At 41.1% G+C, this 27,848-nt stretch overlaps 1 protein-coding gene and 1 long non-coding RNA gene across 2 annotated transcripts in view; one reads left to right on the top strand and one right to left on the bottom strand.

Moving 5' to 3' along the window:
* Nucleotides 1-199: 199 nt before the first annotated feature.
* Nucleotides 200-24,609, top strand: NAMPT (nicotinamide phosphoribosyltransferase). Its single transcript, XM_081927760.1, has 11 exons — nt 200-419; nt 8,689-8,845; nt 10,942-11,045; nt 11,840-11,968; nt 12,930-13,088; nt 13,383-13,519; nt 15,261-15,486; nt 18,441-18,560; nt 19,818-19,958; nt 20,052-20,186; nt 21,344-24,609. Exons 1-11 carry the CDS (start codon nt 360-362, stop codon nt 21,455-21,457), a joined length of 1,482 nt encoding a protein of 493 aa, XP_081783886.1. The 5' UTR covers nt 200-359; the 3' UTR covers nt 21,458-24,609.
* Nucleotides 13,542-27,848, bottom strand: part of LOC309379079 — a 34,862-nt gene continuing 20,555 nt past the window's right edge. The window contains exon 3 of the long non-coding RNA XR_014172352.1: nt 13,542-14,050. This is a non-coding gene — a long non-coding RNA (uncharacterized lncRNA). The remainder of the gene's footprint in view (nt 14,051-27,848) is intronic.

Here is a 27,848-nt window from a genome sequence, read left to right as displayed (position 1 = left end):
ACGCGCCCTCCGCTGCCGAGCTTGCGGAACCAATTGACGGAGACGCCGAAAAGCCCCGCCTCCTCCCGGCGGTGACCTCACAGCTCTTTCTCTGTACCGTCCCTCCCGCCACTCTGGGGACGGCGTCCAATCCAGGGCGGGGATGGCGGCGGCGGGGCGGTCCCTCGGCCCTCCGTGACGTCGTGGCCCCGCCCCGCCGCCCGGCTGCCCCCTGAGGCGCTTGGCAAGCGGGCAGCGAAAGCGAGTCAGTCAGCCAGTGGCAGTCAGCCTGCCTGCCTCGCGGCGAAGCCCCTCTTCCGCGTCCCTCCTTCCCCATTCAGGGGGTCGTCGTGCTTCTCCGTCCTCAGCCCCCGAGCAACATGGAAAGTGCGACGGGGGGAGCCGAGTTCAACATTCTCCTGGCCACCGACTCCTACAAGGTTGGGGGCGAAGCGGGAGGGAGGGAGAGAGGAGGGTCTGGGGCGGGAGGGGGGAGGCCTGGCGGGCGGGCGAGGGGCTCCCCTGTGGCCCCTTGGGGAGGGAGGCTGGCTGGGCTCCCCCCGCCGCCTTGGGCTTCTCCCCCCCCCCGCTCCTTCCAGTCTCCTTTCTGTTTCGTGTTCCTGCCTCGCACCCCGCCCTCGCCAGGCCAGGCACCGGGCCAGGACGGGGCTGGGGCTGCCTGCATGGCGAGGGGGCGCCGGAGCTACGTGTGGGGCTGCTCGCAGGCCATGCCCACATGCAGGAGGCTGCGGGGGGGGGGTGGGAAAGCCGCCCCGCTTGGCCTTTGCCCTTCTCTCCTGCGCGCGCTCTTTCATCGGGCTCGCCTCGGTTTATGCAATGCAAAGCGCAGGCTGAAGCTTGCGGTCCTTTGTACACTTTGGCTTGCTAGCACGCCTGCAAGGGGCTGTTTTGTTTCCTAAGGGCAGAATTGTCAGCTCTGATGGCTTGGTCTGGCCATTGGAGTCCGGGGGGGGGGGAGCTGTTCCCACCTGCCCACCCCATTGAATGTATTAAGTGGTATATAATTTCAATGGAGAAGGGAGCGAGCGACAGTGAAGCTCCTTGCTTCTTTTGGGTTTATCATCCACAGATGCTAACATAGGTGGAGGGTGGGCAGGAGACACTGGCTTTACTCCTTCTGCCCCCCTCCCTTTATGCTTTGTGCTGAGAAGCTTCTAGTAAGTAATAGGCAAGTGCAGAGAGAGAAAATGGGGCAAGATAGAAAATGACACCTGTGGCATGGAGGAGATGCCTCCCCACTGTAACTCCTACTGCACTTGGATCTTTCATCTCACTTCCAAATTCTTGCAGGGGGAATGCAATGATAGTGAAACACCTGCCTCCTTCACTTACTAGACTTGTGGGAAGCGCTAATATTAGTTCTCTGGTGGCAGGAAAGGGAGTGTTTCTGAGGAAAGGTAATCTTTGCAGGCAAACTGACTTAACACTTATCTGATAGTAGAAGTACCAGGTTTCTGTGTGGGAAAGAACCTGATCAAAGTAAGCATGCTGTTTGCTTTTTATCAAGATAGTAGATTCTAGCTACTCATCTGTACAGAACTGAACAGCTCTGAAAGCGTCACTTATACTATTGGTATTTCCTATACTTTTGGTATTTCCTAACTGTTACAACAACAGTACAGTGTTGTAGAAAAACAAAAAAGAGGAGGTTAATGAGAAAAGATAAGGAAGTTAAGCTCTTCCGGCAAGGTTTTAAATCACAGGGTTTTCGCTTGGACTCATTACTGGTTTAGCTATCCTTCAGCATACATATATTTGTTTCTTAGCAAGACCTGCCTTTGGTGCATAAATGGTTGGATTATAATTACAGTAGTGATAGTACTACCCAAAGTTTAATTCTGTTACACATTTGTCAGTCTTTAAAAACTTGGAGCTGTATATGGTGGTAGATCAAGCATTGTGAAACTGAAACCATTAAACCAGTCGTACAGTTGTTACTGATGATAAAAGCATTAAAATAGCCACATTGATTTCAGGGGAAAGTTCTTCTTGTGGGAAACTATGACCAATTGATGGAATTAAAATAAATGATAAATGGAAATAATTGGCTTAAAATTATAATTTCAAATGATGCATTTGATTCAGATTTGCTGTAGTGATTTACCTGCTGCAGGCAGATATCAGTGTAATTTGCAATGTAATCCTTTACATGTCTACTCAGAACTAAACCACATTGAGTTAAGTGCAACCTCATAGGTCACTGAGTATAGGATTGCAGCCTTAATTGCTAGATTGTGCCCTGCTAGAAACAATGACTAGCTTTTATGGGAATAGCAGTGAAAGAGATCCTTCTGTTATGTATAAGGAGTCTCCTAATCTTTGCCCAAGAGACTTTGTCATTTAACAGTAAATGAAAGCAATTCAGAGAGAGCCTTATGCTGCTATAGTATCAAATAGCAAAGGTTGTTTAAATCTTGCTTTCAAGCGTTCAAAGCACTTCATCTGTATTTAGCTGTAATTCTTACCAGCAACCCTATAAGGTAAGTCAGTATTTCTAGGCCCCCAGATTGCAGCTGGACTCAAAAGAGAGAGGCAGCTAGATGCCTGTGGGCATCTAGTGAATTCAGAGTGAAGACTAGATTTGAATGGACTAGTCTTGTTTACTTACAGTACCCCTGTAATCCCTGGCTTAGCCTTGTACAAAGCCCTACACTCCTTACTGCTAAGAGTCTAGTAGCCTTCTTTCCATGCTGACCCAGAAGGAGAGCCTTTCACCAGTAACCAGCATAGAAACACAGACTGCCAGTAAAAAGAGCCCACTCCCAAGTGAATTGCTGAAGGAGTGATGGACAGATCCCTCCAACCTCACCAGCCTGATCACTTGCCTGCATGGAATTCTTGGTGGCTATTGGAGAAATACAGTGGTACCTCAGGTTAAGTACATAATTCATTCCAGAGGTCCGTTCTTAACCTGAAACGGTTCTTAACTTGAAGCACCACTTTAGCTAATGGGGCCTCCCACTGCCACCGGCCCGCTGCTGTGCAATTTCTGTTCTCATCCTGAAGCAAAGTTCTTAACCCCTGGTAATATTTCTGGGTTAGCAGAGTCTGTAACCTGAAGCGTATGTAACCCGAGGTAGCACGGTATTGCTGAAGGTTTTTTCCACTTGCTGTGTATTGCCTTGATGTACTCGTCCAACATTGTCCAATATCTTGTCCAACATTTGCTTCTGAAGCAAGTGTGCTAGTAACCTGGCTGTACGCTTATTACAGAGGAATGCTGAACCCCACAAGTGATCTGATTTTATTTAGGTAAAGGTAAAGGGACCCCTGGCCATTACGTCCAGTCGTGACCGACTCTGGGGTTGCGGCGCTCATCTCGCTTTATTGGCTGAGGGAGCTGGTGTACAGCTTCTGGGTCATGTGGCCAGCATGACTAAGCCACCTCTGGCGAACCAGAGCAGCACACAGAAACGCCATTTCTCTTCCCGCCAGAGCGGTACCTATTTATCTACTTGCACTTTGATGTGCTTTCGAACTGCTAGGTGGGCAGGAGCAGGGACCGAGCAACAGGAGCTCACCCCGTCGCGGGGATTCGAACCGCTGACCTTCTGATTGGCAAGTCCTGTGGTTTAACCCACAGTGCCACCCACATCCCACTGATTTTATTTATAGCAGACCTAACTGCAGTTCAGACAGATTCGTCAGCCTCTACTATCTAGAGAGGGAGATAGTTATGAATCAAGGATGGCAGGGAAGCAGTACGTTGTGTGTGTGTGTGTGTGTGTGTGTGTGTGTGCAGATGCTTAGGGAATTTTGAATTCTGATCTGAGGTGACCTGATCTGCACCCCCACAGCTGACTGGAACTTAGTTATCCACCAGCGTTTGCACTTTCTGAATGTTTGCACTTTCTGAATGTTTCTGACAAAGTTTTCAGCACGAAAAATGCTCATTTTAATAGAAAATTGGTTTAGAAATCTATTTGAAGATAACACATTTGAACATGTGTATTTAAATAGTTGTTTAACATGAATTTTCATGCACATTTGTCTAAAATGTAGAATGTGGAAATGGTGTGGGCTTATGAATGAAGAAATGTGAAAATGTGAAAATGGCATAGACATTCAAATTAGAGAATTTCTGTGTATATGTACTAGTGAATATTTATCACCAAAGACATTTCATTTGTACAGACCTTTAGATGGAGGATAAGAAACTTGTAGAGTGCATGTGTACTGATCATTTTAAAAAAACGTGCTCCAAACAGCTGCCTGAAAGGCAAAATAGAGGCAATTGGCATTTTAACCCTGGGTACCAGTATATAGGGACAATTAAAAATTAATGTCGGTGTGCCATAAACAAAAAAACCCCAAACAAATGGTTGCCCTATGGACCTTGCAGTCTAAATTTTTACACTGGGAAGGCAACATGCAGCTAATATGAGGTGATAAATGTTTTAGAGGGATCTGAAGATCTATAAAAAACACTTTATAGATGTTCTTGGAGTTGCTTAAAATTTAAAAGTAAGCTTATCCAAGTTTATTATTGATTGCATTTACATTCCACTTTTTCCTCCAAGAGCTCAAGATGATGGTGTACATGGTTCTCTCCCTCTTCATTTAGCCTGGTGAGGTAGTTGAGATCAGATAGGCTAGGCTGAGAGTGATAAGACTGGCCCAGTGTCACCCAGCGCACTTCATGGCCAAGTGGGAATTTGAATCCTGGTCTTCCAGGTTCTAGTCCTACATTTTAATCGCTGTACCACACTGGCAGTCTTTTATTTTCCTGCACAAAACTTAAGCAAGCATGTTAAGTTCATCACTGAAAGTCAAGCAAGGATGTTGGTTGAACTCCTTTAGCAAGAGATTGCCGCAAAACCAGACCTGCCACTGTGAAGGCCCTGCTCCTTTCACAAGTCACTAGCACTCAGAGCAGGACTTCCATTTTAATGGGTGGAAAGACCGTGCAAAGTCTTTAGCTGTGGGTTAAAACACTTGCGTTTTGCCAGAAAACTAACTGGTTGCCATTGTGGTCAACACAAAGCAGGCGTTATATTCATGGTGCCTTTTCCCAGTTGAACAGAGAAGCTGCCATGTTCTCCACTAGCTGGACCTTTCAAATACTTTGGAAGGGAAGCCGCATAAGTGTTGGGTGGATAAGAACACAAAGTTTGGCGCTGTGTTACCTTGGAAGAGCATTTGTGAGACATTTTGCTCATCTGATTAGAATGCTTTTCCTTTTAGTATGGAGACTTTGTTGATGGAAATAAGTGATTGTGATTCAGAGGAAATATAAGACACTAAACACATTACCTGGTTACAGATGACCTTAATTTGTAGTTTGGGTTAAACCAACTCGCTGGCATACAGCAGCACATTTATTATTTATTTGAAACATGTTTGCCCCAATCTTTTGCTAAAAAGGGTTCCAGAGTGGCTTACGAAGATCAGTAGGAAAATAGTAAAAAGGTAAAGGTACCCCTGCCCGTACGGGCCAGTCGTGACCGACTCTGGGGTTGCGTGCTCATCTCGCTTAAGAGGCCGGGAGCCAGCGCTGTCCGAGGACACTTCCGGATCACGTGGCCAGCGTGACGAAGCTGATCTGGCGAGCTAGCACCAGCGCAGCACACAGAAACACCGTTTACCTTCCCGCTATAAAGCGGTCCCTATTTATCTACTTGCACTTAGGGGTGCTTTCGAACTGCTAGGTGGGCAGGAGCTGGGACCAAAGAACGGGAGCTCACCCTGCCGCGGGGATTCGAACCGCCAATTGGCAAGTCCTAGGCACAGGTTTTACCCACAGCGCCACCCGCGCCCCAGGAAAATAGTATCTGCCTTCAAAATGACAGTCTGAAAGATGTGACATACAAGGGAAAGCGGTTGGGGAGGGAAGAGAGAAAAAGTAAGCTCTCGAAAAAGTTCTGAAAGTTACAGTTCTTAAAACAACCAGCTAGAATGGAAACAGTTCAGATAGCCTCATTACCTTCTGTGGCAGGCCCTAAGCAGTGGAATTGTCTGTGAGTGTCACCTTAATTGTATAGTTTGTGTTGTACACTGAAAAGACATTTCATCGCCCCTGATCCTTGAAATATAGATATATATGAAATATATGTATTTTACTACCCACCTCGTTCTTGATTATAACCTGTTTTAACCATTCGTAGTATTGCATAATGATCAGTGCCATGAAGCTTTTAATATAAGCTGCATAGTGTTCATTATTTGGCATCACATTCCAGACTGAAAAATACTTCTATTTGCATTCAGGGAAACTCCCTTGATATGGAGCTAATTTTACTATGCATCCAGGCTTTAATTTGCTGAGTTCCTGTCTCTTTTTGCACTAAAAACACTCTTCTAGATTCTGCAACTGGAATGCTGTCTAGTTCAGAGAACAATGTGCAGGCGTACATAGTCCTGCCTGAAAAAGTGTTTAATCAGAGTTTTTGCAGAGTTTTGGAAAGCTTTAAAAAATATTCATATGTTTTTAGTCTTGATAGGTTCCATATCACTTTACATAGTTCAAGGAAGTTTAGGATGCAAGATTTAAAAGTGAACATAGTAGCTCCCGGATCAGAAAACTAAATTGAAAAAGATACTGTTTGCTATCCAGAAAACATCTATGGTGTAGTGTATGGACATTCAGTTTTTCAAGCAAAGATAGGCTTAGTTCGAGCATTACACTAAACCATACATTAAAAGGAAGGTGCTCCAAAGCTCCCACGTTAGTCCTCAGCTCCTGCCGCCACTGTGCTGCTGTGTCATGAAACAGGCTCATAGTTTGTTTCTCTGCAAACGTACATGAGTGTCAAACCAGTTTGGTCCTGACTCACTACTCTCTGGTTTATTTGACGGAAACATACACTGAGCCTGGGTTCAGATGATTCAACAAGATGCTTTGTTCAAGGGGTGATGGCAGCAGGAGTGGCTACTTTTGAGTAGCACCATGGTCTGTGGGATGTGTGAGGAACATGTAAGCAGCGCCATGATTTAATGTGATATGTGAACCATAGAATGTAGTGAAAGAGCTTTCTTATCAAGTGTTTTCAGTTTAGGCATATTCCTTAGAGTAAGACCTGGATGTGACATTTAATCTTCAAATATGGCGCTCAAAAAAAAATTCCAGACTGTGTGGAATTCTTAAAACTTTTAATAGCATTCCAACAAACCTTCTGATCTGTTATTTCAGAGAAAGGTTGCTGGTGTTAGCTGTGGACTGCAATTCAACCAATTGTTGTAGCAAATGCTACCTTTGGAGATGACGGAACAAAATAATTCCCCATTCTGTTTGTTTAATTAATGGGTGTCCTGCTTGTAGGGCTACATCAAACTCTTTAGAGTGGTTTGCTTAAATTAACTCTAAAATTATGAAGTTGTTTACACATTGTAATACGCCAGTAATTCAAATTTAGGATTTTTAGAATTAAAAAAGCTGACTGAAAATATTTTCACTATATTAATTTTTTTTTACCATTATCAAACATTCCCTTGCAGTGTTGGAAACCCAAATATTACAGCATTGTGCTGGTGTGTCAGAAACAGAGAGTGAAACTGACCAGTCTAATTCATTTCCCAACCTGAGAGAAATGCAAAAAAAATAAAAAAGCATAAATGGTGGAAAGGAAATTTGGCTTTTAAAAATCTTTTAATCTACAGCTTTAGTTTGCAGGTAAGGGAAAAATAAAATGCTTTTGTCTTGAAAATGTCGGAAGTACATATTTTAAAGTAAGCTGGGAAATCTTTCTCAGAAGAGGTGCCATCAAAATGATGTTCTATGTGTAAAATTATCCCATTTTCATGTCTTATTATAGATTTGTTTTAGTTTCAATAGAACGTTAGCAGAGTCATTTATTGAAAACTGTATCAATCAAAGCTCTTGTTTTTTCTTAAGCTTCCTGTAATTTTATAACCACTTATAACATTGTTGCAATTGAGGGGGGAAATATTCTGTACCATGTCATTCATTACCTGTGGTGTCACTAATGTGGACAATAAAATTTGGTTAATCTTTCTTCCCCTGCTTATATGGAGTTCTCGTGTGTAGCTGTGCAATTTCCCCAGGAAGCACACAATTGACAGGTGAAGTTTAAAAGGAGCTTGTTTATAGACAAGACAAAGCACTTTATAATTGCTGTGCAAGTAAAAAACACGCAACTGCTCATGGTGGTGGGTGTTGAGATCATATGGATCTTCCACCAGAATAACTGGTTGCAAGCAATGCTTGTTACATTCGGTTTGTGCTTGAAGGAAAACTTCTAATGAGGACAGCAAAAATACTGCAGATCCCTGACACCTCTAAAGTCAGGCTCCTATACTATGTTTGACACTGGAGCCCCTAAGCAAAAATTAACCAAACATGTCGCTTTTCCCATTTGTTCTGAATTCTGGTCAGTTTCACTTCTCAGTTATGGAAAAGTTGTTAGATAAGCAAGATAGAAAAGGAACCCCATAGGTAATATAGTAATGGACATTTTTGCTTGGTCAGCTGAAAACTGGACAGACAAAGGGATGTCTGGTTGGAAATCGTCTGTTCGATATGCTACAAGAGATGCAGAGTGCTAAACTGCTCCTTATTTTCCAAATCCTGGAAAAGCTGAACTACTTCAGCTTGCCAGGCTGAGCTGGAGGTTGAAGGGTGAAAGGGATCCTCACTACAATGTGTTTGGATAACCATTTTGTACAAGCTCGTTTGGATAACCATTTTGTATGTAGTGAAATGTTTTCTTACCCAAGTTTTTCTCATTTTAGGTGACACATTATAAACAATATCCACCCAATACAAGTAAAGTTTATTCCTACTTCGAATGTCGTGAAAAGAAGACAGAAAACTCTAAATTCAGGAAGGTGAAATATGAGGAAACGGTTTTTTACGGGTTGCAGTACATTCTTAATAAATACTTAAAAGGTATTTCATGTTGGAATTTTAAATAAAATTACTCACCCATTCTTTAACTTCATAACTTTTTTCATGGATCCTTTAAGCAGGAGCAGCTATGAAGATGTCTTCATTCATGATAAAATAACTATCAAAGGGTAATATTGTTTGATACTCTAATGGTTGACTTAATTTAAGACTTAGGTCAGGGGTGGGCGACTGGATATGGTCACTGGATCCTATTGTTGTTTCCCCCACCCCTCACAGGCCAGGAAGAACTTTCTGAGAGTAAGAGCTGTTAGACTGTGGAAGCTTCTCCCTCAGAAGGTGGTGAACTCTGTTTCCTTGGAGGTTTTTAAGCAGAAGTTAGATGGCCACAGGTCATGGATCCTGTAGTTGAGATTCCTACATAGCTGGGGGTTGGACAAGGTGCTTTTCAACACTGCAATTCTATGACTCTTCAACATATTTATTTAAAAAATATTGATAAAGTCAAATGCTCATTCTCTGCTGACCTTTCAGCAGCAGGCAAAGACATTTTATTCAAGAGTGATGGCCTTTGGCCTTATAAGCTGAAAGGTACGGCCTCAGTAAATGCTGCAATTCCTTCAATTTACTGTTTCTATTTATATGTTTGGTGAGAAGGCGGCATACAAATGTAACAACGTTTGAATGCAGTTTAATGATTACCAAACACAATCTTTGCACAGAATCTAATTTTAAAAATTATTCCCAAATATGATAGTGTAACTTGGCAAAGCATTTTATGGAAGTACTTTACATTCTTCCATAATGTAATAATTCTTCCAATACTTTACAGCAGCTAGACTGGTGACTGGGAGTGGCCGCTGAGACCAGATAACACCAGTCCTGAAGGACCTACTTTGAATTGTGCCCGGAAACTTACTGGGAACCAAAGTGTTGGTGCTGACTTTTAAAGCCCTAAGTGGCCTCAGCCCAGTATACCTGAAGAAGCGTCTCCACCCCCATTGTTCTGCCCAGACGCTGAGGTCAAGCTCTGAGGGCCTTCTGGTGGTTCCCTCACTGCGAGAAGTGAAGTTACAGGGAACCAGGCAGAAGGCCTTCTCGGTAGTGGCACCCACCCTGTGAAATGCCCTCCCACCAGATGTCAAAGAAATAAACAACCATCTGACTTTTAGAAGACATCTGAAGGCAGCCCTGTTTAGGGAAGTTTTTAATGTTTGATCTTTTACTGTGTTTTTAATATACTGCTGGGGAAACCAAGCCAGATGGATGGGGTATAAATAAATTATTATTATTATTATTATTATTATTATTATTATTATTATTATTTTATTTTATTTACATGTGGAGCTGTCTCGTTTATCATATCAGCTTCTGCAAGTACAGTGATGATAATATATATCTCTATAACCTGGGTTAGGGTCATCATTTTGTCACTGGCATGCAGTCAGGTCGTCATTTTCTTGATTTATATTGATCAGCATAGTGTCTAGAGACCCAATCTGAAGGAAAAGCTTTCTGTTTGCTATGGAATGTAATGGTAATCTAAGATTTACTATGTGACAACTGCAACTTTCATTCGAGTACATGAAATCGCTGTCAGACTCATCTGATTACAGCCAATGGGTAGAGATAAGCATGCTATTTTTGCTGGTACATTAACTGGCTATTTGATTTACTCTATGTCCTAATTGTAAATCATTCATTTGAAATTAAATTGCACTTTAAGCAATGGAATCTGTTGTTGAGTAAGTAGTGTTTACAATCTGGATGATGCACCCAGCCCAATCTGTGGCACGTTTACTTGGACATATATCCTACCAATTTTGTCAGGTCTTCTCCCAGCAGCAGCCCAGCAATGCAACCCTTGGCATGTCTAATCAGACCTGCTGCATTGATTTAATAGGGCTTACATTCAGGTAAGTGGTATAGGACCGCAGGCCTGTACTGTCCTAGAGAGAACGGCACTAGCCGTGGCCAAGAAATCACAATTTTTGCAAACTAGTTTGGCTAGTTTGTTTCCCCTCAGGACTTCCATAAAACAATAAATGGCAATGCCCAACCAACTTTTAGAACATATTCTTATGATTCAGTATTTTTTTTTGTAATTGTTATACATCTTTTAAAATTTTTCACCATAGGCAAAGTGGTAACCAAAGAGAAAATCCAGGAAGCCAAAGAGGTATACAAGGAACACTTTCAGGATGATGTCTTCAACGAAACTGGCTGGAACTACATCCTTGAGGTAAAAAAATAATAATGAACACTTCAAATGTGAAGACACAAACACACTAAACTGCCTAATATTATCTGGTCTTAACTATGTGGTTGTAGCTGACAGATGCTTAGCTTCTTCAGTTTGATGGGAATAGCATAGCTACTTTGTTGGTATTGGTTTTTGTGGGTTTTGGTTTTTTTAATAGTTCATAGAGCAAAGGCAATGCCTATCCTTTACTGGGAGTTGTTATTGTACACAAAAATATGTGGGAATTGAGCTTGAGGTTTTTTTGGTGGGGGGGGGGGAGGGAATCCATTTAGAATTGACAACTGACACATTTGGAAAGAGCATTATAATCTTGTTCTATGCCTTTTGACTGATAAAAAACAGGTGGTTTTTTTACAATATTATATTAATTTAAATTCAGAGGTGAGTTGAAACTGGGCAACATGTTGATGCACCAGCAATTTGTCACTGCCCTTCTAAGGAAGCTTACCCCACAGTTTGAAGGTACAGCCTTAAATTCCCTTGTGAAATCACTTGCTTTTAAAACCGCACTGTGACTCATGCACAAGTTCTGCATGTGAGCTAAGCTTTGCTAAATTTAAGTTAAATCAATTATAAGCATTGTAACTGAAAAGAGAAAAAGTAGTGTTTTTTGAATCAAATTTGAAAGTTGTGTAGCTTTGTACTTTGATTAACCCCCATTTAAAGGAATATACTGTCAAATAAAAAAAATACTCATGGATACAAAACCTATTTTTCACCCAATGAAAAAGTCTTCAACCCCTTTTCCAAATAATTATTGTATCTGTTTACAGAAGTACGAAGGTTGTCTTCCCATAGAAGTCAAGGCTGTTCCTGAGGGCAGTGTCGTTCCCAGGGGGAATGTGCTCTTCACTGTTGAAAACACGGATCCGGACTGTTACTGGCTCACAAACTGGATCGAGGTAATTAATGAAAAATTATCTCTGTGATTGGTGATAACTTTCTAGCTAATTTGCTTTATTTTCAACATGTCCTGATCATATATTTGAATCCATGTTTAAAGATGTCATTCTGCCCTTTGATATGAGGGAACACATAATTAAATACAAGTTGTGCTAATTGTACTGCGTTCCATGTGCTTTTAGACTACACTCAAAAGGCATTGGCTTATTCCTTTGCATGCGTCTCTTTTTCCCAGATGTATGTAAGGCTGCTTGTATTTCTTACTGATTGGCCCACAAGCTGCTTAATCAAGTTTCCTAGGGTTACGAGTTCTAAGATTGAAGCCATGTGTCCCCTGTTTGGTATAAAGTGGTGCCAAGGCATCTTTTATGCGGAAGAGAGCCTGTGCTATGGACAGGCCTCTTGTCAAGTTGTCTGCATGGTTCCACCTCTCCCTTCTGTCCCCAAAGGGGCAACTGGTTCTTTAGGGTGTCACTATTTCCCCCATCTCTTTATGCTAAAACTATATCAAGCACATCTGTAAAAGCTGGTTGGCGAAGAAAATCAGGTTTGGAAGGCCTGCCTCACATAAAGCGCATTGTAGAAATAGAGCCTTGAGTTTTCCAAGATTTACTAGGCTCCTATCACAACCACCATCTTTTGCCATCCTTTTCCCCTCCCAAACTAAGTGAAATTAAGCCCAGTCGTGCTTATTTCTCCACAGACGGAATTTTTGTTGTGGGATGATGGAGGTATATTTCTGCAATTACTTCTTAAATGTCTGTGAGTGGGTTTGAAAACCTTTAGTTGGAAAGCGCCAATAGAAACCTGAATTACCTTTGTGCATATATGAAAACTACCTGCCATATCTAATTTGATTCTGTATTGTAGTTTCCATTTAGTGGAAAGGTTCATTTTCCCTATTGTGTCTAAGAGTGGGTATCTTCACACTTACGCATGAAACATTTTTCATCTTTATAGACTATTCTTGTTCAGTCATGGTATCCCATCACAGTGGCCACAAACTCAAGAGAACAAAAGAAAATCTTAGCAAAATATCTGCTAGAAACCTCAGGCAGTTTAGAAGGTCTGGAGTACAAACTACATGATTTCGGTTACAGAGGAGTCTCTTCGCAAGAGGTAATGCTGTTTTAAAAAATGTATTGAAATTACATATTATCTTTTTTTCTTTCCAAAATTGGAATCCATAAACTTCCACAGTATACTGTATGTTTCTTCTTGCAGTCTTAAATTCTTCAGTAATAGTCAATAAGTGTGGCACTTCATATCTTACTTACATTGTCCAGCAGATATTAAGACCAAATGAAGAGAGTACCTATTAATGTGGACTTACTCTGCTCTGAAATGGAATCTTCTAGTGATTGCCATTTTGGTTTTGCATGCCTATAATTCATAATTGTGTCTTATTCTCAGACTGCAGGAATAGGAGCCTCTGCACATTTAGTGAACTTTAAAGGAACTGACACAGTAGCGGGAATTTGTTTAATTAAGAAGTACTATGGAACGAAAGACCCTGTGCCAGGCCATTCAGTACCAGCTGCAGAACACAGGTATCTTTGTGTTTCTTTTGATGCATTGTATGTGGAAATCAAGTGCAGATTAGCTGAAGGTCTGGTCCTCCAGCATCTTTGAGGACCACATGTCCTGTTGTTGTTTTTTTTAAAAAAGGAAGCACACACCTTGAACTCAAATTATTAAACAGTTCATTAACAAGTTGATAAAACAAGTTCATAATTACAGACAAGCAATTATAGCTGTTGATTCTGCTTGTTTTATATGTTCAAATGTAGTAGCATTCAATTTTCTTTTTGACTCTGATTTTACATTATTTAATTAGTCAGTAAATTCTTGCCTGAATAGTTAGTTACCAGTTCCCAGGAAGATAGAAGTTTGATTCAGCAACTTTAATATGTAACATGTTTTTACAGCTTGTTCTTGCCATATTTTTGTGATCTGAGCAATAACCATTAGAATAATTATTTAATGTGTCACAATTGGCAAGCTTGATATTTAGTTAATTAGAAACTGAGTACCTCTTTTGTCAGCATGTCCAATTTTTCCATCGCTGTCAAATGCTTCCACTACAATATAAAAAGCTTGGGTTTTTGGAGTGTTCCAGAGCAGAAAGTTTGAGTATGTATAGCACAGCAAAATGAGTCAGTGCTGCTTAACCCAGTCCCCCCACCCCATTCCAAGTGCTCCTTAACCCATTAATAACCATGTTTCATAGGTCAGTATGAACAGATTGAATAACTTGTATGCAACCTTCAAAGAAAAGTCACGCTGGAAAAAACCAGGGTGCCTAAATATTTGATACTTGCACTTTTGTTCAATGTGTATGGGTGAAATGCAGCGTGGGGAATAATGTACCATAAAGTTGATAACTCGTTATGATCAGGTACATAACTAAATTATGCTGAGGTGAGCTGCTGAAGTCAGTGGTAAATTCCAGTGCCTTTCTACTACACACAGTCCTTATTACTTTTTGGCAAGAATATAGTTTGATTTTTATATTCTGTTTCTTACTTACACTGTTTTAGAATGTTAAAAATTTGGGTACTTTCTTTGCTACTCAACTGTCTAAGAGATACTTGGTAGACCTTGGAACTGTTTTTGTATAAGATGGTTCTTTAGTATACATAAGATCTCACTTCCTGAGAAATCTGATTACACACTTGGGATTAAGTGCAGATTTAATGTCCCAGCAATTACAGTCATACCTCGGCTCCCGAACGCCTTGGGGGAGTTGAACGTTCCAGCTCCTGAATGAATGAAAACCAGATTTCCGGTCCCGAATTTTGAACTTTTTTGGGGGAAGCCAAACATTTGGTGCAGCTTCCGCTAATGTTTCTGACGCGCCTGCACAATTGGAAGCCACGCCAGATTCTGTTTGACTTCTGAGGTACGACTGTAGCCTGACATTCTGCTGGTACCCCGTGTTTGCTTGTGTGCATGCAGTTGATGAGGGTGAGCATTATTACTGCTGTCTTGATACCCGCCCTCCAAACCTGGGCATAACCAAGAACTTCTAAGAGGTAGTTAAGATATTGGGCTTAATTGGGCAGCAAAAATTGTTCCACATGAATGAAAGCGGAACATGAATAAACTTTGTAGTGCGCCAGAAAGCATCACTGATTGAAACCTGTACTGTCGGTTGGTTAAAAAGTAGTGTGAAGATAAGGAATGGTGGCATTTGTATTAGCATAGATTAGAGTTGTCTGCTGCATGCTAAAAGGAAAACATAGCGCGGCAACTAAATATCAAATGAGTAAATCTCTTCTGTTCTTCCAGTACTATAACAGCTTGGGGGAAAGACCACGAAAAGGATGCTTTTGAACACATCGTGACACAATTTTCTTCAGTGCCTGTATCTGTGGTCAGTGACAGTTACGACATTTACAATGCTTGTGAAAAGATATGGGGTGAAGATTTAAGACATTTAATTGAATCAAGAAGTGCAGAAGCGCCGCTGATTATTAGGCCAGATTCAGGAAATCCTCTTGACACTGTGCTAAAGGTAATTCTTTAAAAAATCTTCAGTTTTTAAACTTACTTAATGAAGTTATTTGGGAAAGACCTTTTCTTTTAGTCTAATGCCATTTCTACTCTGTTACAAAATTGTATGATTGACAAAATGATTTATCTAAAATTACTTAGAAATATCTATGTGGACTTCACTAGCTGTGCCTACAGATAATTTTTGTTGGATCTGTTCAGTTTCTGTATCTAAATATATTTATGAGCTGTGCTGATGTTTATTAAGCTGGTGTCTGGCATATATAAAGACCTAAACATCTCATATAGTTAACCTGAAATTCATAAAGTGACCTGGTTCACACATTATGGTAAGCAAAATTATGCTTGGGACCATGCATACTGTGTTGACTTCCAGAGAGAAGCTGGCAACCCCTTTGTTCAGGCATAGGTAAACTCGACGCTCCAGATGTTTTGGGACTAAACTCCCATCATCCCTAGCTAACAGGACCACTGGTCAGAGATGATGGGAGTTGTAGTCTCAAAACATCTGGAGGGCTGAGTTTGCCTATGCCTGCCTTTGTTCCTTCCCAGTCCTTTTAGCACAGTGTAGTGGCCAAGTCAAGATTAGGCTTTTCTTGGTTAAGGGCTTTTCTTCCTTAACCACAGCCTGTAATGATAGCTCAAGCCTTTTCTGTGCTAAAAGGACTAAAAAGAAAAGGACTCTGGAGGAGCGTAGTGAGTGCAAGCATATTTGCATGGTCCCAATAAGTCATATAGATCATGACATAGGAATGAGGCCACCAACGCAAGATAATTCAGGCCATGCATGGGAACCAGTGACCTAATGGACATGTGGCTTTGCACTTGGCTGTGCAGAAAATGGATTTCACAAGCTACGTTGCTAAGAGCACGTAAAGATATGGTGTGTCATGTAGTGAACAGAGGACCTCACTGCCCTGGCCATATTTCATATAGACAACAGTTTTGTGTGGATAACTATTTGAACATGTTATAATAATATTTTCGCCCTATAGGACGCACTTTTTCCCCTCCAAAAATGAAGGGGAAATCTGTGTGCATCCTTTATTTCCTCTATTTGCCCCCAAAAAAACTAGGTGCATCCTATGGGACGGAGCGTCCTATGGGACGAAAAATACGGTAACTTTTGTTTTGATTTATTAGTGTATCCTTAATGATATGTATGTATTATATTTGTTTAATCCTTTTATTTTTTTTCTCTTCGTTAGCTATGCATTTTTTAAAAAAGACATTCATAACCCCGTAAAATCAAAATCCCAGAAAACTAAACTGTTTGCAATACATATATTTTGACTAGTACAGTGGTGCCCCGCAGGACGAACGCCTCGCAAGACGGAAAACCCGCTAGACGAAAGGGTTTTCCGTTTTAGAGGCGCTTCGCAAAACGAATTTCCCTATGGGGTTGCTTTGCAAGATGAAAAAATCTTGCGAGTCCCCGCGGGTTTTTTTCGCTTTCCCCCCCCCTTTTCCTAAGCCGCTAAGCCGCTTAACAGCTGATCCTCTGATAAGCCGCTTAACAGCTGATCGCTAGAAGCCGCTAGACCGCTGTAGCGCTAATCCGCTAAGCTGTCAATGGGCTTGCTTCGCAAGACAAAAAAACCGCTAGACGAAGAGAATCACGGAACGGATTCTTTTCGTCTTGCGAGGCACCACTGTAGGTTGCACCACTGAGTCTTTTCATTCTTACATATAGCTGCCTGTAAATTGATTGTCCTAACCCTTCCTTTCCGAACCGTAATGGATGGTAGCAGGATAGCATATTATTTAAGTGAAGTAGTTCTAAGCTATCAGTTTGCTCTTTTGCATAGGACACATCTCAATTATACTTACAAAAGCATTTTGGGGTGGGGGTGACATCACCATTTCCAGGATAATAGTTTAGAATGGTGACTTCCAGACTAGTTTCTGAAATTTGGGGATTCCAGCTTTGGCTTTCAGAAATTCAAAACAACACTGTATAGTGCCGCTGCGTTGCCAATAAAAGTTAATGATTTCAGTTTACCAGCACAATGGAGTGCTTGATAAACAATGACAAATGTTTCAGCTGCTGCTATCTACAAAAACAAATACAAATATATCTGGTTTGTTTAAATTGGCACAGGTTCCAGTGGCAGAATATTGTACAATTTTAAGGCATTACTGAGACCTGAGGAAAGACCTGAGTAGGCACAAACAATTTTGTAATTAAATAGAGCCGTAAATCTCAAATTAAGGCTTCGGATGAGCTAGTGACTTTAGCAGGCAGCCATGCAGAAGGTAACAAGAAGACTTGAACACTTCTTACTATAACAAATTTTCAGTTACTTTCCTATCAAGAGACACAAGTAGTTAAGGCTTAATCCTAAGTAAATAGGACTACCGCTTTTTGGAAGCCTTCTACAGTCGTACCTTGGATCCCAAACGCCTTGGGAGTTGAACGTTTTGGCTCTCGAACGCAGCAAACCCAGAAGTGAGTGTTCCGGTTTGCGAACGTTCTTTGGAACCTGAACATCCAACGTGGCTTATGCGGCTTCCGATTGGCTGCAGGAGCTTCCTGCAGCCAATCAGAAGCCGCACTTGGTTTCCGAATGTTTTTGAAGTCGAACGGACTTCCAGAATGGATTCTGTTTGACTTCGAGGTACGACTGTACTAAAAAGCCAACCTCGCAAACTTAGTTTACTTTTAAGAATATCACAGTCTAGTCTCCCTATACCAAATCATTGCATTGGTCTATCTTGTTCAGTGTTCTCCACACACTGAGTGGCAGCGGGTTTCTTGACAAGGAATATTCCTAGCCCTACCTAGAGATACCAGGGATTGAGCCTTGGGAGTTGTAGGCCTCAATACAGTGGCTGAGTTCCTTTATGTTCACCTTCTTGAAGCATAAAAGTTTGACTCAAGGCACACATTTGTATGACTGAAGTGGCTCATTCAATGGAGTAATGGACTTAATTGTTTAATTTGGCTTTCTGCAGGTTTTGGAGATTCTAGGAAGGAAGTTCCCTATTACAGAAAATGGAAAAGGCTATAAAGTGTTGCCCCCTTACTTAAGAATTATTCAAGGAGACGGTGTAGATATCAACACATTACAAGAGGTGCGCCTTTTTATTAATATGTAGATTGCGTCTTCAGTGTCTTCTCTGACACAGCAATTAAAATAAGATGTTCGGAGGGGGAAAATGATTAACAGCTTTGTTTTTGTTCACGTTTTTGTTAATATCATTCCCAAATGGGTCAGTGTGCCTGACTAGATGGTTGCTAGCCTGAGCCCACCCAGGATACAAGGGGGTTGGACTAGATGACCATTGGGTCCCTTCCAACTCTACGATTTTATGATTTAGGATTGTATGTCACAGCTTTGTTTCATCTGGCCTCTAATGCGATGCCAAAAATACCCCTGCCCTGCCAAGGGATCCCATTGAAAGCAGAAATCTGGCCGGCTGTTAACTGGCTGCATCTAGCCTTTGAAAGCTGTATTCAGGCTGAAGGCTATCCAGTGCTGTGAAAGACACTGCCTTGAAAGAAGATGTCTTGAAACAGCTGAGAGCTGCCTAATCTCAGGATAACACTCAATAACAACCCACCCCCAGCCTAAGGAGGGAAGATGCAGATTATCTGGTGCAGAAGAGCCTTTGGAAGGTGAGGAGAAGAGAGCGCACCTGGTCAGGCAATTCCTGCTGAAAGTTTCTCTGGGGCTCTTCTAACAGTGGTACCCAGTATAGACAGGAAGATGAAATAGGGTGTGAGAAATTGGAGAGCGCAAAGAGTTATGAAGGTGTAAATAGAGCAGGAGCTGATCTGTGCTTTCAAAGGCATTTCTTGGACCATTAAACCACAGAAATCAATTGCTTACTCATTTGTGTGTTTCTGTGGTTCAATAGATTAGTAACAGCTGTAGTGCATGAACATTGCTAGTTGTCACTTGGCATACAAAATTACCATCTAACCTTGAACTGAAATAACATGTGAGCAAACCTTAGCGGAAGGGAGGAAGTGAAGTCTGAGTGTTTGTCTTTCAGCTGGAAAAATAAATGGCGTTTTTATCCTCACATGTTGCTGTAAAGTCAGTATCTTTGTGTTTAAAATATGCCTACTTACCAGTGCAGTTGTTTTCCCCAAAGATAATTAATTGCACTTTTATGCATATTATGGTATTTGTTGGCAGCAGTTTGCTGTAATTACATGAAATATTTTCAGAAGGTTTGCGAAGTATCATTGAGCCTTAAATAGTATATAGTTCCTGTTCCCATAATATACACTAGTCTGTAAAAAAAAACACCATGGTAAATGCTTAATAGGAAAAATGTCTTATTTGTGCACCTCTTAATTTTATTTTATTGCTTTCTTATCAGATGGTGGAAGGAATGAAACAAAATAAATGGAGTATTGAAAATATTTCATTTGGGTCTGGTGGAGCTTTACTCCAGAAAGTAACTAGGGATCTCTTGAATTGTTCCTTCAAGTGCAGTTATGTGGTAACCAACGGCCTTGGGGTATGTTCTTTACATGTAGATTTTACATTAGAAAAAAAGGGCCTTGAATGTGCTCATCTTTTACTCATAGCATCTTTTTATTCCAAATTTTAGGTAAACGTGTTTAAAGATCCTGTAGCTGATCCCAACAAAAGGTCAAAGAAAGGGAGGTTGTCTTTACACAGGACTCCCGATGGAGACTTTGTTACGCTAGAAGAAGGCAAGGGAGACCTTGAAGAATATGGGCAGGTATGTATGTCTTAAACCCTTGATGTAGGGTGATATCAAAAGTTAGTCATGCATAGTCCCATCTGTGGACTTAACTAATTTTTATAGCATGCTGAATACAGTTGATGTTCATTAATTGTAGCATCAGGTGATTACTTGAACGTGTGAACCAATCAGCACCAGGAAGAACCTGAGTATTAGCCAATGCCTATTCCAGGGCAATCATTTCAATTGCGATAGTTCACGTTTTTAACAGAGCCGTAAAGGGATAAGACGTACAAGTGTGTAAATCAGCCCATGGGTCTATTTTAATATGGGTTTTAACTTAAATCATAATTGCCATGATACGTAAATTAATAAACTCAGAGTTAAAGCTGTAGCTTCGCCAGGTTTTGAGTTTATGTGCTGCTGAAGCAAGCACACTTTGCCAGGTTTGAGGAGCCCAGTTTGAAATAGAATATGTTAGACATTAATGTTCATTTAGGGGCTAATTGTCCATACAATTGTCCACTCTCAAGCCCTAGGCACAGTTAGCTGCTAAAAGAGGTAAGATGTTTTCTCCATTTATTCAAACAGATTTATATACTGCTTAACAACAACAACACTCCAAGTGGTTTACATAAAATAATACAAAATATTCATTAAAATACAGATAAAATCAACCAACGTTAAAAACAAGTAGGTAGAAAAGCAACAGTGTGAAAGACAGATATACCATATTTTTTGCTCTATAAGACTCACTCTTTCCCTCCTAAAAAGTAAGGGGAAATGTGTGTGCGTCTTATGGAGCGAATGCAGGCTGCACAGCTATACCAGAAGCCAGAACAGCAAGAGGGATTGCTGCTTTCACTGCGCAGCGATCCCTCTTGCTGTTCTGGCTTCTGAGATTCAGAATATATTTTTTTTCTTGTTTTCCTTCTCCAAAAACTAGGTGCGTCTTGTGGTCAGGTGCGTCTTATAGAGTGAAAAATACGGTAGATAATAAAATCTATGTTCTCTGCCTGTCTCTGGGGGACTTCAAATTCCTCCCAGCCTGGCTTATATGTGTCTGAGTTTGGAATGATGAGCTGTGTCGCTCTTGAGTGAAGGTCTTCATCTGCCAAAACAGACTCCTTGACATTGACAGGCCAAATACTGTTTTATTATTGAAACTAAGAGAAAATGGTGTCTGTTTGCAGGATCTCCTTCATACAGTGTTTAAGAATGGAATAGTAACGAAGTCCTACTCGTTTGATGAAGTACGAAAAAATGCCAAGCTGAAGATTAGTGAACTGACAGAGGCATCTCACTAAAGTTTCATTCCATGTTTGTATTTGTGTAACAACTGTGTACTGCATAGCTAATGATTTCTTGTACAGATCTGTGTGTTTCTGTTTGCCACATTATAGCCAAATTATTTGTTGGTTTATGGACATCACTGCCCTCTCTCTTCTTTTCCTTTATTTTTGCCAGCCTTTAGAAAAAAAAATGGAGTTGGGAAAACACTTGCAGTGTAAAATACGTGATTCTAGGGGTCCTTTGGTATTCAATCTGGTATTGAGCTCCTCATTGATGAGACACAACTGAGACTTTTTATACATATAAATATATATATATATAGCAACATACCACAAAACAGATCTGCATAAAAGTATCATTGCTTTATGTTTATATTTACCTTGTATTTTTGTACAAACAAGATTGTGTAAAATATATTTAAAAGTTACAATTATAATGTCTTTCCAACTTTTCATGATTTTTATGAGCACAGACTTTCAAGGAAATATTTTGGGGTGGGGGAATACATTGCCTTTGTGTCCATTGATCAGCAAATAAAACATGGCCTTAAGTTTTGTTGTGACAACTGTACTATTTGGAAGTTTAAATCAGGATAGCTCCCTCAAAACCCACAGAGAAAGGGACTTTGCTGTTCATTGTAGCTACTGGTCAGCGAAACCTGTTCTTGCTGAGGTGCTGTGAGAATATGTAAACACATAAACACTTGCTAGACAGTAGGCGATATAACTGGAATGCCAAATGAGGAAGGACTTCTTACTGCAACAAAGATTGCCAAATGCACCTCAATATTCCAAGAACACTGGAATCTGAAATCTGTGCAACTCTTTTCCAAGTAAGCATGAAGGAGATCTGGCAGCAGAACTTCTAAGGGATTTCCTTCCGCTACGGAACATATATTTATATCTAAAATATTGACAGGTAGGGAAGTGATGTATTAAAGTAACTACACTTCGGGGTTTATTTTTACATATATTGTGACAAACCTAAAAGCAGAATACTGGTCTTGGTTGTGCACTTTTTTACTTTTTGTATTTTGGTCTTTGATTTTGCCTTTTTGTCAGACTGGATGTTGACCTTGTATAGACGTCTTAACTATTTTTTTTGTTGAACAACTTTAATAAAACATTATACTAGCAAACTCCTTTTACATTGGTAGCCTCCCCTATAGGGGATACTATGCAGAGGTTAACTATTTTAAATACTAAAGGTGACGAAAGGTACTCTTTTCATGACTGCACTTGATTCACTTTCTACACATGCTTTGAATTTCTTACTAAAGAACAAGTCTGTTGGTGAATGACTTGGCATGCTGTATCAAGTTCTCAGGTGTACAGCCATACTTCAGGTTGGTAGAAGACATGGATTTGTCAGCCTTTCTAGAGGAAGCAATATAATTTTGGTTTGTTAGCTCTGGTGAGGGATAAAATCTCGGATCACTGTATAGGTGACGCGTAAGTGGGTTTAAACAATTATCTGGGAAATGGTTCAGAAGAGCTCTAACATAATGGAGAAAACAAAGATAATATACTTTTTAAAATGCTTGAAAAGCCATATTTTAATATTCCTGCTACGGAACATATTTAATTCCACAGTCTCGATCTATTTTGTGTTAGAAGGTTTTCTATGTTATTGCTATCAGAAATAGTGATTTGGTTAGCACTCTGAACAGTGAGTTTCACTCCTAGAAATCTCCTTACCCTGATAACTGAAGTAGCTTGTCTTGAGCTGAAAAAGTTCAAAACTGATGAAAGGCCAGCATGGTTAAGCTTCCACATAATGTACCAAGGAATGAACTGTATGATAAGTGGTACAAGAAACCTGGCAAGTCTCTCAACTGATATTTTTATATTTGAGGGCAATGGAGAGGCACTCTTTTATGCACCCTGCGTTCCCTGGGTGTTTGATTTCTAATTATTTTTGGGAGGGGCTGGTATGTGGTTTCCCCCCTCTTTGTAAAACACTAGGTTTCCTCGCCTATCCTAGTTGGAAAATCCTGGGCTCTTACCATCAAGGATTTAGTATTAAGACGGTTGACACCTGAAACATGAAGTAGTTTGGTGCTGGATACAACTTTACAGAGCTTGAACCTTAAATATCCTAATTCTTCCATGCAAAAGCAAGCAGTGTGTTTGGGTTTGCTTTTATCAATTAGGATCGTATGGACTCTGATCTTTAGCTCCCATTTCATTGTAGTGCAGTACTTGTTTTTAAAAACGGCAGTTGGGAAGCTTTGTGTTTAATTTATTTGTAACCTGTATTTAACATAAGAAATTATTTTTATGACTATTTTTTTCTCAGAGGAATGATTATGAAATTGATATGAAATCTTTTTATAGCAAAGAATCCACCTTGGAAGATTTGAGATGTATTTATTGTTTGCCAAAATTCAAAAAGTAAACAGAATTTTCTCTAGTTTTACATTCCTTCTTAACCTACTTAGCCGAGTAAGTATTCTTCACCTAAATCCTGTGTTTTAGTCAAAATGTACTTTGCATTGAAGACAAATGTAATAAACATGGAAATAAAGTTTTAGTTCCAGTAGTAAAACATATAGCTATTTGATTTTATTTCAGACTTGTGCTTTTTGTTTGTCAAAAATTACTTACGGAAGAAAGGGTGATGCTGTAAGCCAGGGATGGCTGGCCACTATATTCTGCTTGGCCACTTTATTTTCCAGGCCTGGCAATATATTTTAACATGCAACCTGAACCCATTGTGGAGAGTCAAGTTCTATACTCAAACTGGCACCACACTGCACTAAATGGCTTCACAGGTATGGAGCTCATTGGCTTGCATGGTGTGAGGTCACTGACTCGAGAAGCTGAACGTGAATGTGCTTCCTAAAAGATCTGCCAGATCAGCAGAGGTCCTTTGCCTGCCTTGATAAGGAACAGCAATACTATATATTGTCTGCAACACTCAGGGCAACAGTCCCCATCCCCTTGCTTGCTGCACCTTGAATAAAATATGATACGGTCATCTAGGATGACACATACTTTCTCTGATGCATCCAGGCCACAGCCTGCCAGCTAACCATCCCTTCTGTAACCCAAATAACCTGGTTAAAATATGCGGTTCTTAAAGATTTCTAGTGGTCTACGGTGTGTCTTGAGTCTCGCACTTTTTGATGGAACTCAAATATTTCAATAAAATACTTTTAAAAATTTGTGTTTGTGCTTTATACTTGTAAAATGGTGTGTAGCTAGCAAAACAAAAAGTTGATGACTTGGGAAATGTCTGCTTTAAGCATCTTCAACCTCTCTGACAAGCACACGTTGCGAAAGTGCTGTAGTTCTTCTAGAGAATGTGCATAGTATGACAAAGGTCCCAGGTTCATTCCCTGCCATCTTCTGATAAAGACTTCAGTGTGCGACTTTGGAGCCACTGTCCCTTCAGAAGTCGGCACTGGGCTCAACTGGTCTTTTCTTCCATAGAGCCAAAAATTCGTACCTGTGTTACAATTCATATAGCGCTTGTCTGAGATGTAAACTCAAAAATGAATGTTTTTCCCTGTGAAATCCTACATCACTCTCACCTTGACGCAGCTGCACAAGTGCAGATATATGCTGCTGCTTTTTAAAATTAAATTGGAATAGAGCACCATTATTTTCCTGTAAAGCAAAAGGAGTGCTGATCATGTGCTGTACTTAGGTCTAGTTTCATTGAGTTTCTTGAGACCAGTGGTGCAATTTCATGTGTAGGATTTATGACAAGGTGTTAACAATATGTGGAAATGCCATGTGCCTTTGTGGCAAAAGTCTAACCCTCCAGACCTGTAGCAAGCCCCTGACCAAAGAACCATGCCTCAAAGCTCTCTAGACGCCAACAATTATTTGTTCTTTGTGTGGTGGGCAGAATTGAGACCAGAATCTGCTACTGTGCTGTTAGGTCCAGTTGCAGACGACTCTGGGATTGCGGTGATCATCTCGCTTTACTGCCCGAGGGAGCCGGCGTACAGCTTCCGGGTCATGTGGCCAGCATGACTTCTGGTGAACCAGAGCAGCATGACTTCTGGTGAACCAAAGCAGCGCACGGAAATGCTGTTTACCTTCCCGCTGGAGCGGTACCTATTTATCTACTTGCAATTCGTGCTTTCCAACTGCTAGGTTGGCAAGAGCAGGGACCGAGCAATGGGAGCTCACCTCCGTGGCGGGGATTCGAACTGCCAACCTTCAGATCGGCAAGCCCTAGGCTCTGGTTTAGACCACAGCGCCACCTGCGTCCCTACCAACTGAGCTAACTGAGCATAAAAGCAGGCCAGGCAAGTCTCTGAACTTTGCCTAGGACTCATCTGCTGCTGCAAAGGGGACTGTTTGTGTGGGCTTGCAAACAGTCCCGCACTTCCGATTTCTCCGACGTGAGCACCATTCTCTGCCTCTTGGGTTTGCCATCACCCAAGGAAGATGACAGTGCTGTGTGTTTAGGTGCCATCTCAAAGAAATTCCTCCCAGAACGCCAACACATTCGCTCTCCCCCAACTTTCCTCAAACTCCAGCTCTCCACAGGCTTCAATGGTCAGTGGAAGGGCTCTTGGTTGGGATTGCAAATGCAAAGGCCCGTGGGATTGCTAGGTGATGTTTCGCGCCTTTTCTACTTCTTTGTGCCTCTTCTGAGGGCCGTTTTAGCGATTTTTAAAATTTGCGTCAGGCGAAGCACATATACCGTACATAGTCACGCACATATTGAATGCGTGTAAAGGGGGGGGGGGTTACCTGTATGTGCTTTAATGGAACATAGGTCCAACTTCCTCCCCACAGACAGCAGAACTTGGATTTGTTTGCATGACTGAGGTATAGGCCTGCCCTTGTAGGTATTGAGAAATGGAAGAGCATTGCACATATACAACCTGGAAGGCTACAACTTGTTTTCTTTTTGAAGCAGACAGCAGAGGCAGTCTTTCAACGGATGGTAACCATGCAAATTTCTACATCCAAATAAAAAGATATAAGATAATACACATGAATAATCTTTGGACCATTCCTTCCAGCAAGTAACCACAGAAGTGATGACTCAGTATAATGCATTCTGCCAAAAGATATGTTCAGGCAAAGCCTTGGCCCAGGTAACACAGGAAGAGGGTGTGCACACAAGTTCCTAACAGTTCATTTACACGGTGTTCTCCATGGAACATAACACAGGTATTACTATACTTGAAAGTCAACTTTTTTGCAGTGTAGAGAAAACTTTAGCAGGAATACTGCTTGATTCTGCCTTCAGGGAGTTGGCCTGTTATTAAGATACAAATTGCATTCCTGTAGCTTCACAACTTTCTTCCTGTGTAACAGGGCTCCACAACCTCTTGAATCTATGGGCTCATTTGGAATTTTGAGAATTGTGTAAGTTGTCACCATTGCAAATTTGGGGCAGACAGGAACATACTTATTTCACTCCATGCTTGGTGGTCTTCTCACAGGCATCTGGCTGGCCTCTGGGAAAACAGAAAGTTGGGCTGCTAGACCTGGGCTGCTCTTATAGAATCTTAGAATTGTGGAGTTGGAAGGGACGCCAAGGGAAATCTCAGCTAAAGCATCCATGACAAATGGCCATTCACCTCTGCTGAAAAACCTCCAAGGAAGACCAGTCCGCAAACTCCAGAAGGAGACGGTTCCACTGTCAAACAGCTCTTAATGTCAGAAAGTTTTTTCCTGATGTTTAGGTGGAATCTCCTTTCTTGTGACTTGAAGCCTACCCTCCAGAGCTGGAGAAAACAGGTTTGCTCCATCTTCCACGTGACAACCCTTGAGATCTTTGAAGATGGCTATCATAGCTGTTCTCAGTCTCCTCTTTTCCAGGCTAAACATACTCAGCTCCTTCAGTTGTTCCTCGTAAGGCTTGGTTTCCAGACCCTTGATCATCTTAGCTGCCCTCCTCTGCATATGTTCCAGCTTGTCAATATCCTTAAATTGTGGCACCCAGAACTAGACACAGTATTCTGACCAAGGCAGAATAAAGTGGTACTATTACTTCCCTTGATCTGGACACTGTAGATGCTACCTAGAAGCATGTGATCCACTAAAAACCCCTACATCCTTTTCACATATACTACTAGTAAGCCAGGTGTCACCCATCTTATTTGTGCATCTGGTTCTTCCTGCTTAAGTGCAGAACCTTACATCTGTCCCTACTGAAATTCACTTTGTTAGTTCGGCCCAGTTCTCCAATTTTAATGTAATTTTGAATTCTGATTCTGTCTTCTGTGGCATTAGCTACCTCTCAGTTTGGTGTCATCTGCAAATTTGATGAGCATCCGCTCAATTCCTTCATCCAAGTCATTTATAAAGATGTCACAAAATGGCTGCTTATGCACCCTAACCCTAACCCAGTGGAGTCCAAATTTTTTCAAAGAGGGCCAGATTTGAAGGCTGACCAAAGGGTGGACCAAAGTTATTGACATTGTTTTAGAAT

This window comes from Podarcis melisellensis, assembly GCF_964234715.1.
Source record: "Podarcis melisellensis genome assembly, chromosome: 10".
Classification (NCBI taxonomy): domain Eukaryota; kingdom Metazoa; phylum Chordata; class Lepidosauria; order Squamata; family Lacertidae; genus Podarcis; species Podarcis melisellensis.
The sequence above is the reverse complement of the archived record's forward strand: the minus strand, read 5'-3'. Positions and strand labels throughout refer to the sequence as shown.

What these genes read in the sequence shown, in the direction of transcription:
- NAMPT (XM_081927760.1), top strand. Translation starts at nt 360, where the DNA reads ATGGAAAGTGCGACGGGGGGAGCCGAGTTCAACATTCTCCTGGCCACC. An exon ending in ATATCAACACATTACAAGAG is followed by an intron (nt 18,561 to 19,817) that starts GTGCGCCTTTTT and finishes CTTTCTTATCAG; the next exon opens with ATGGTGGAAGGAATGAAACA. An exon ending in ACCTTGAAGAATATGGGCAG is followed by an intron (nt 20,187 to 21,343) that starts GTATGTATGTCT and finishes GTCTGTTTGCAG; the next exon opens with GATCTCCTTCATACAGTGTT.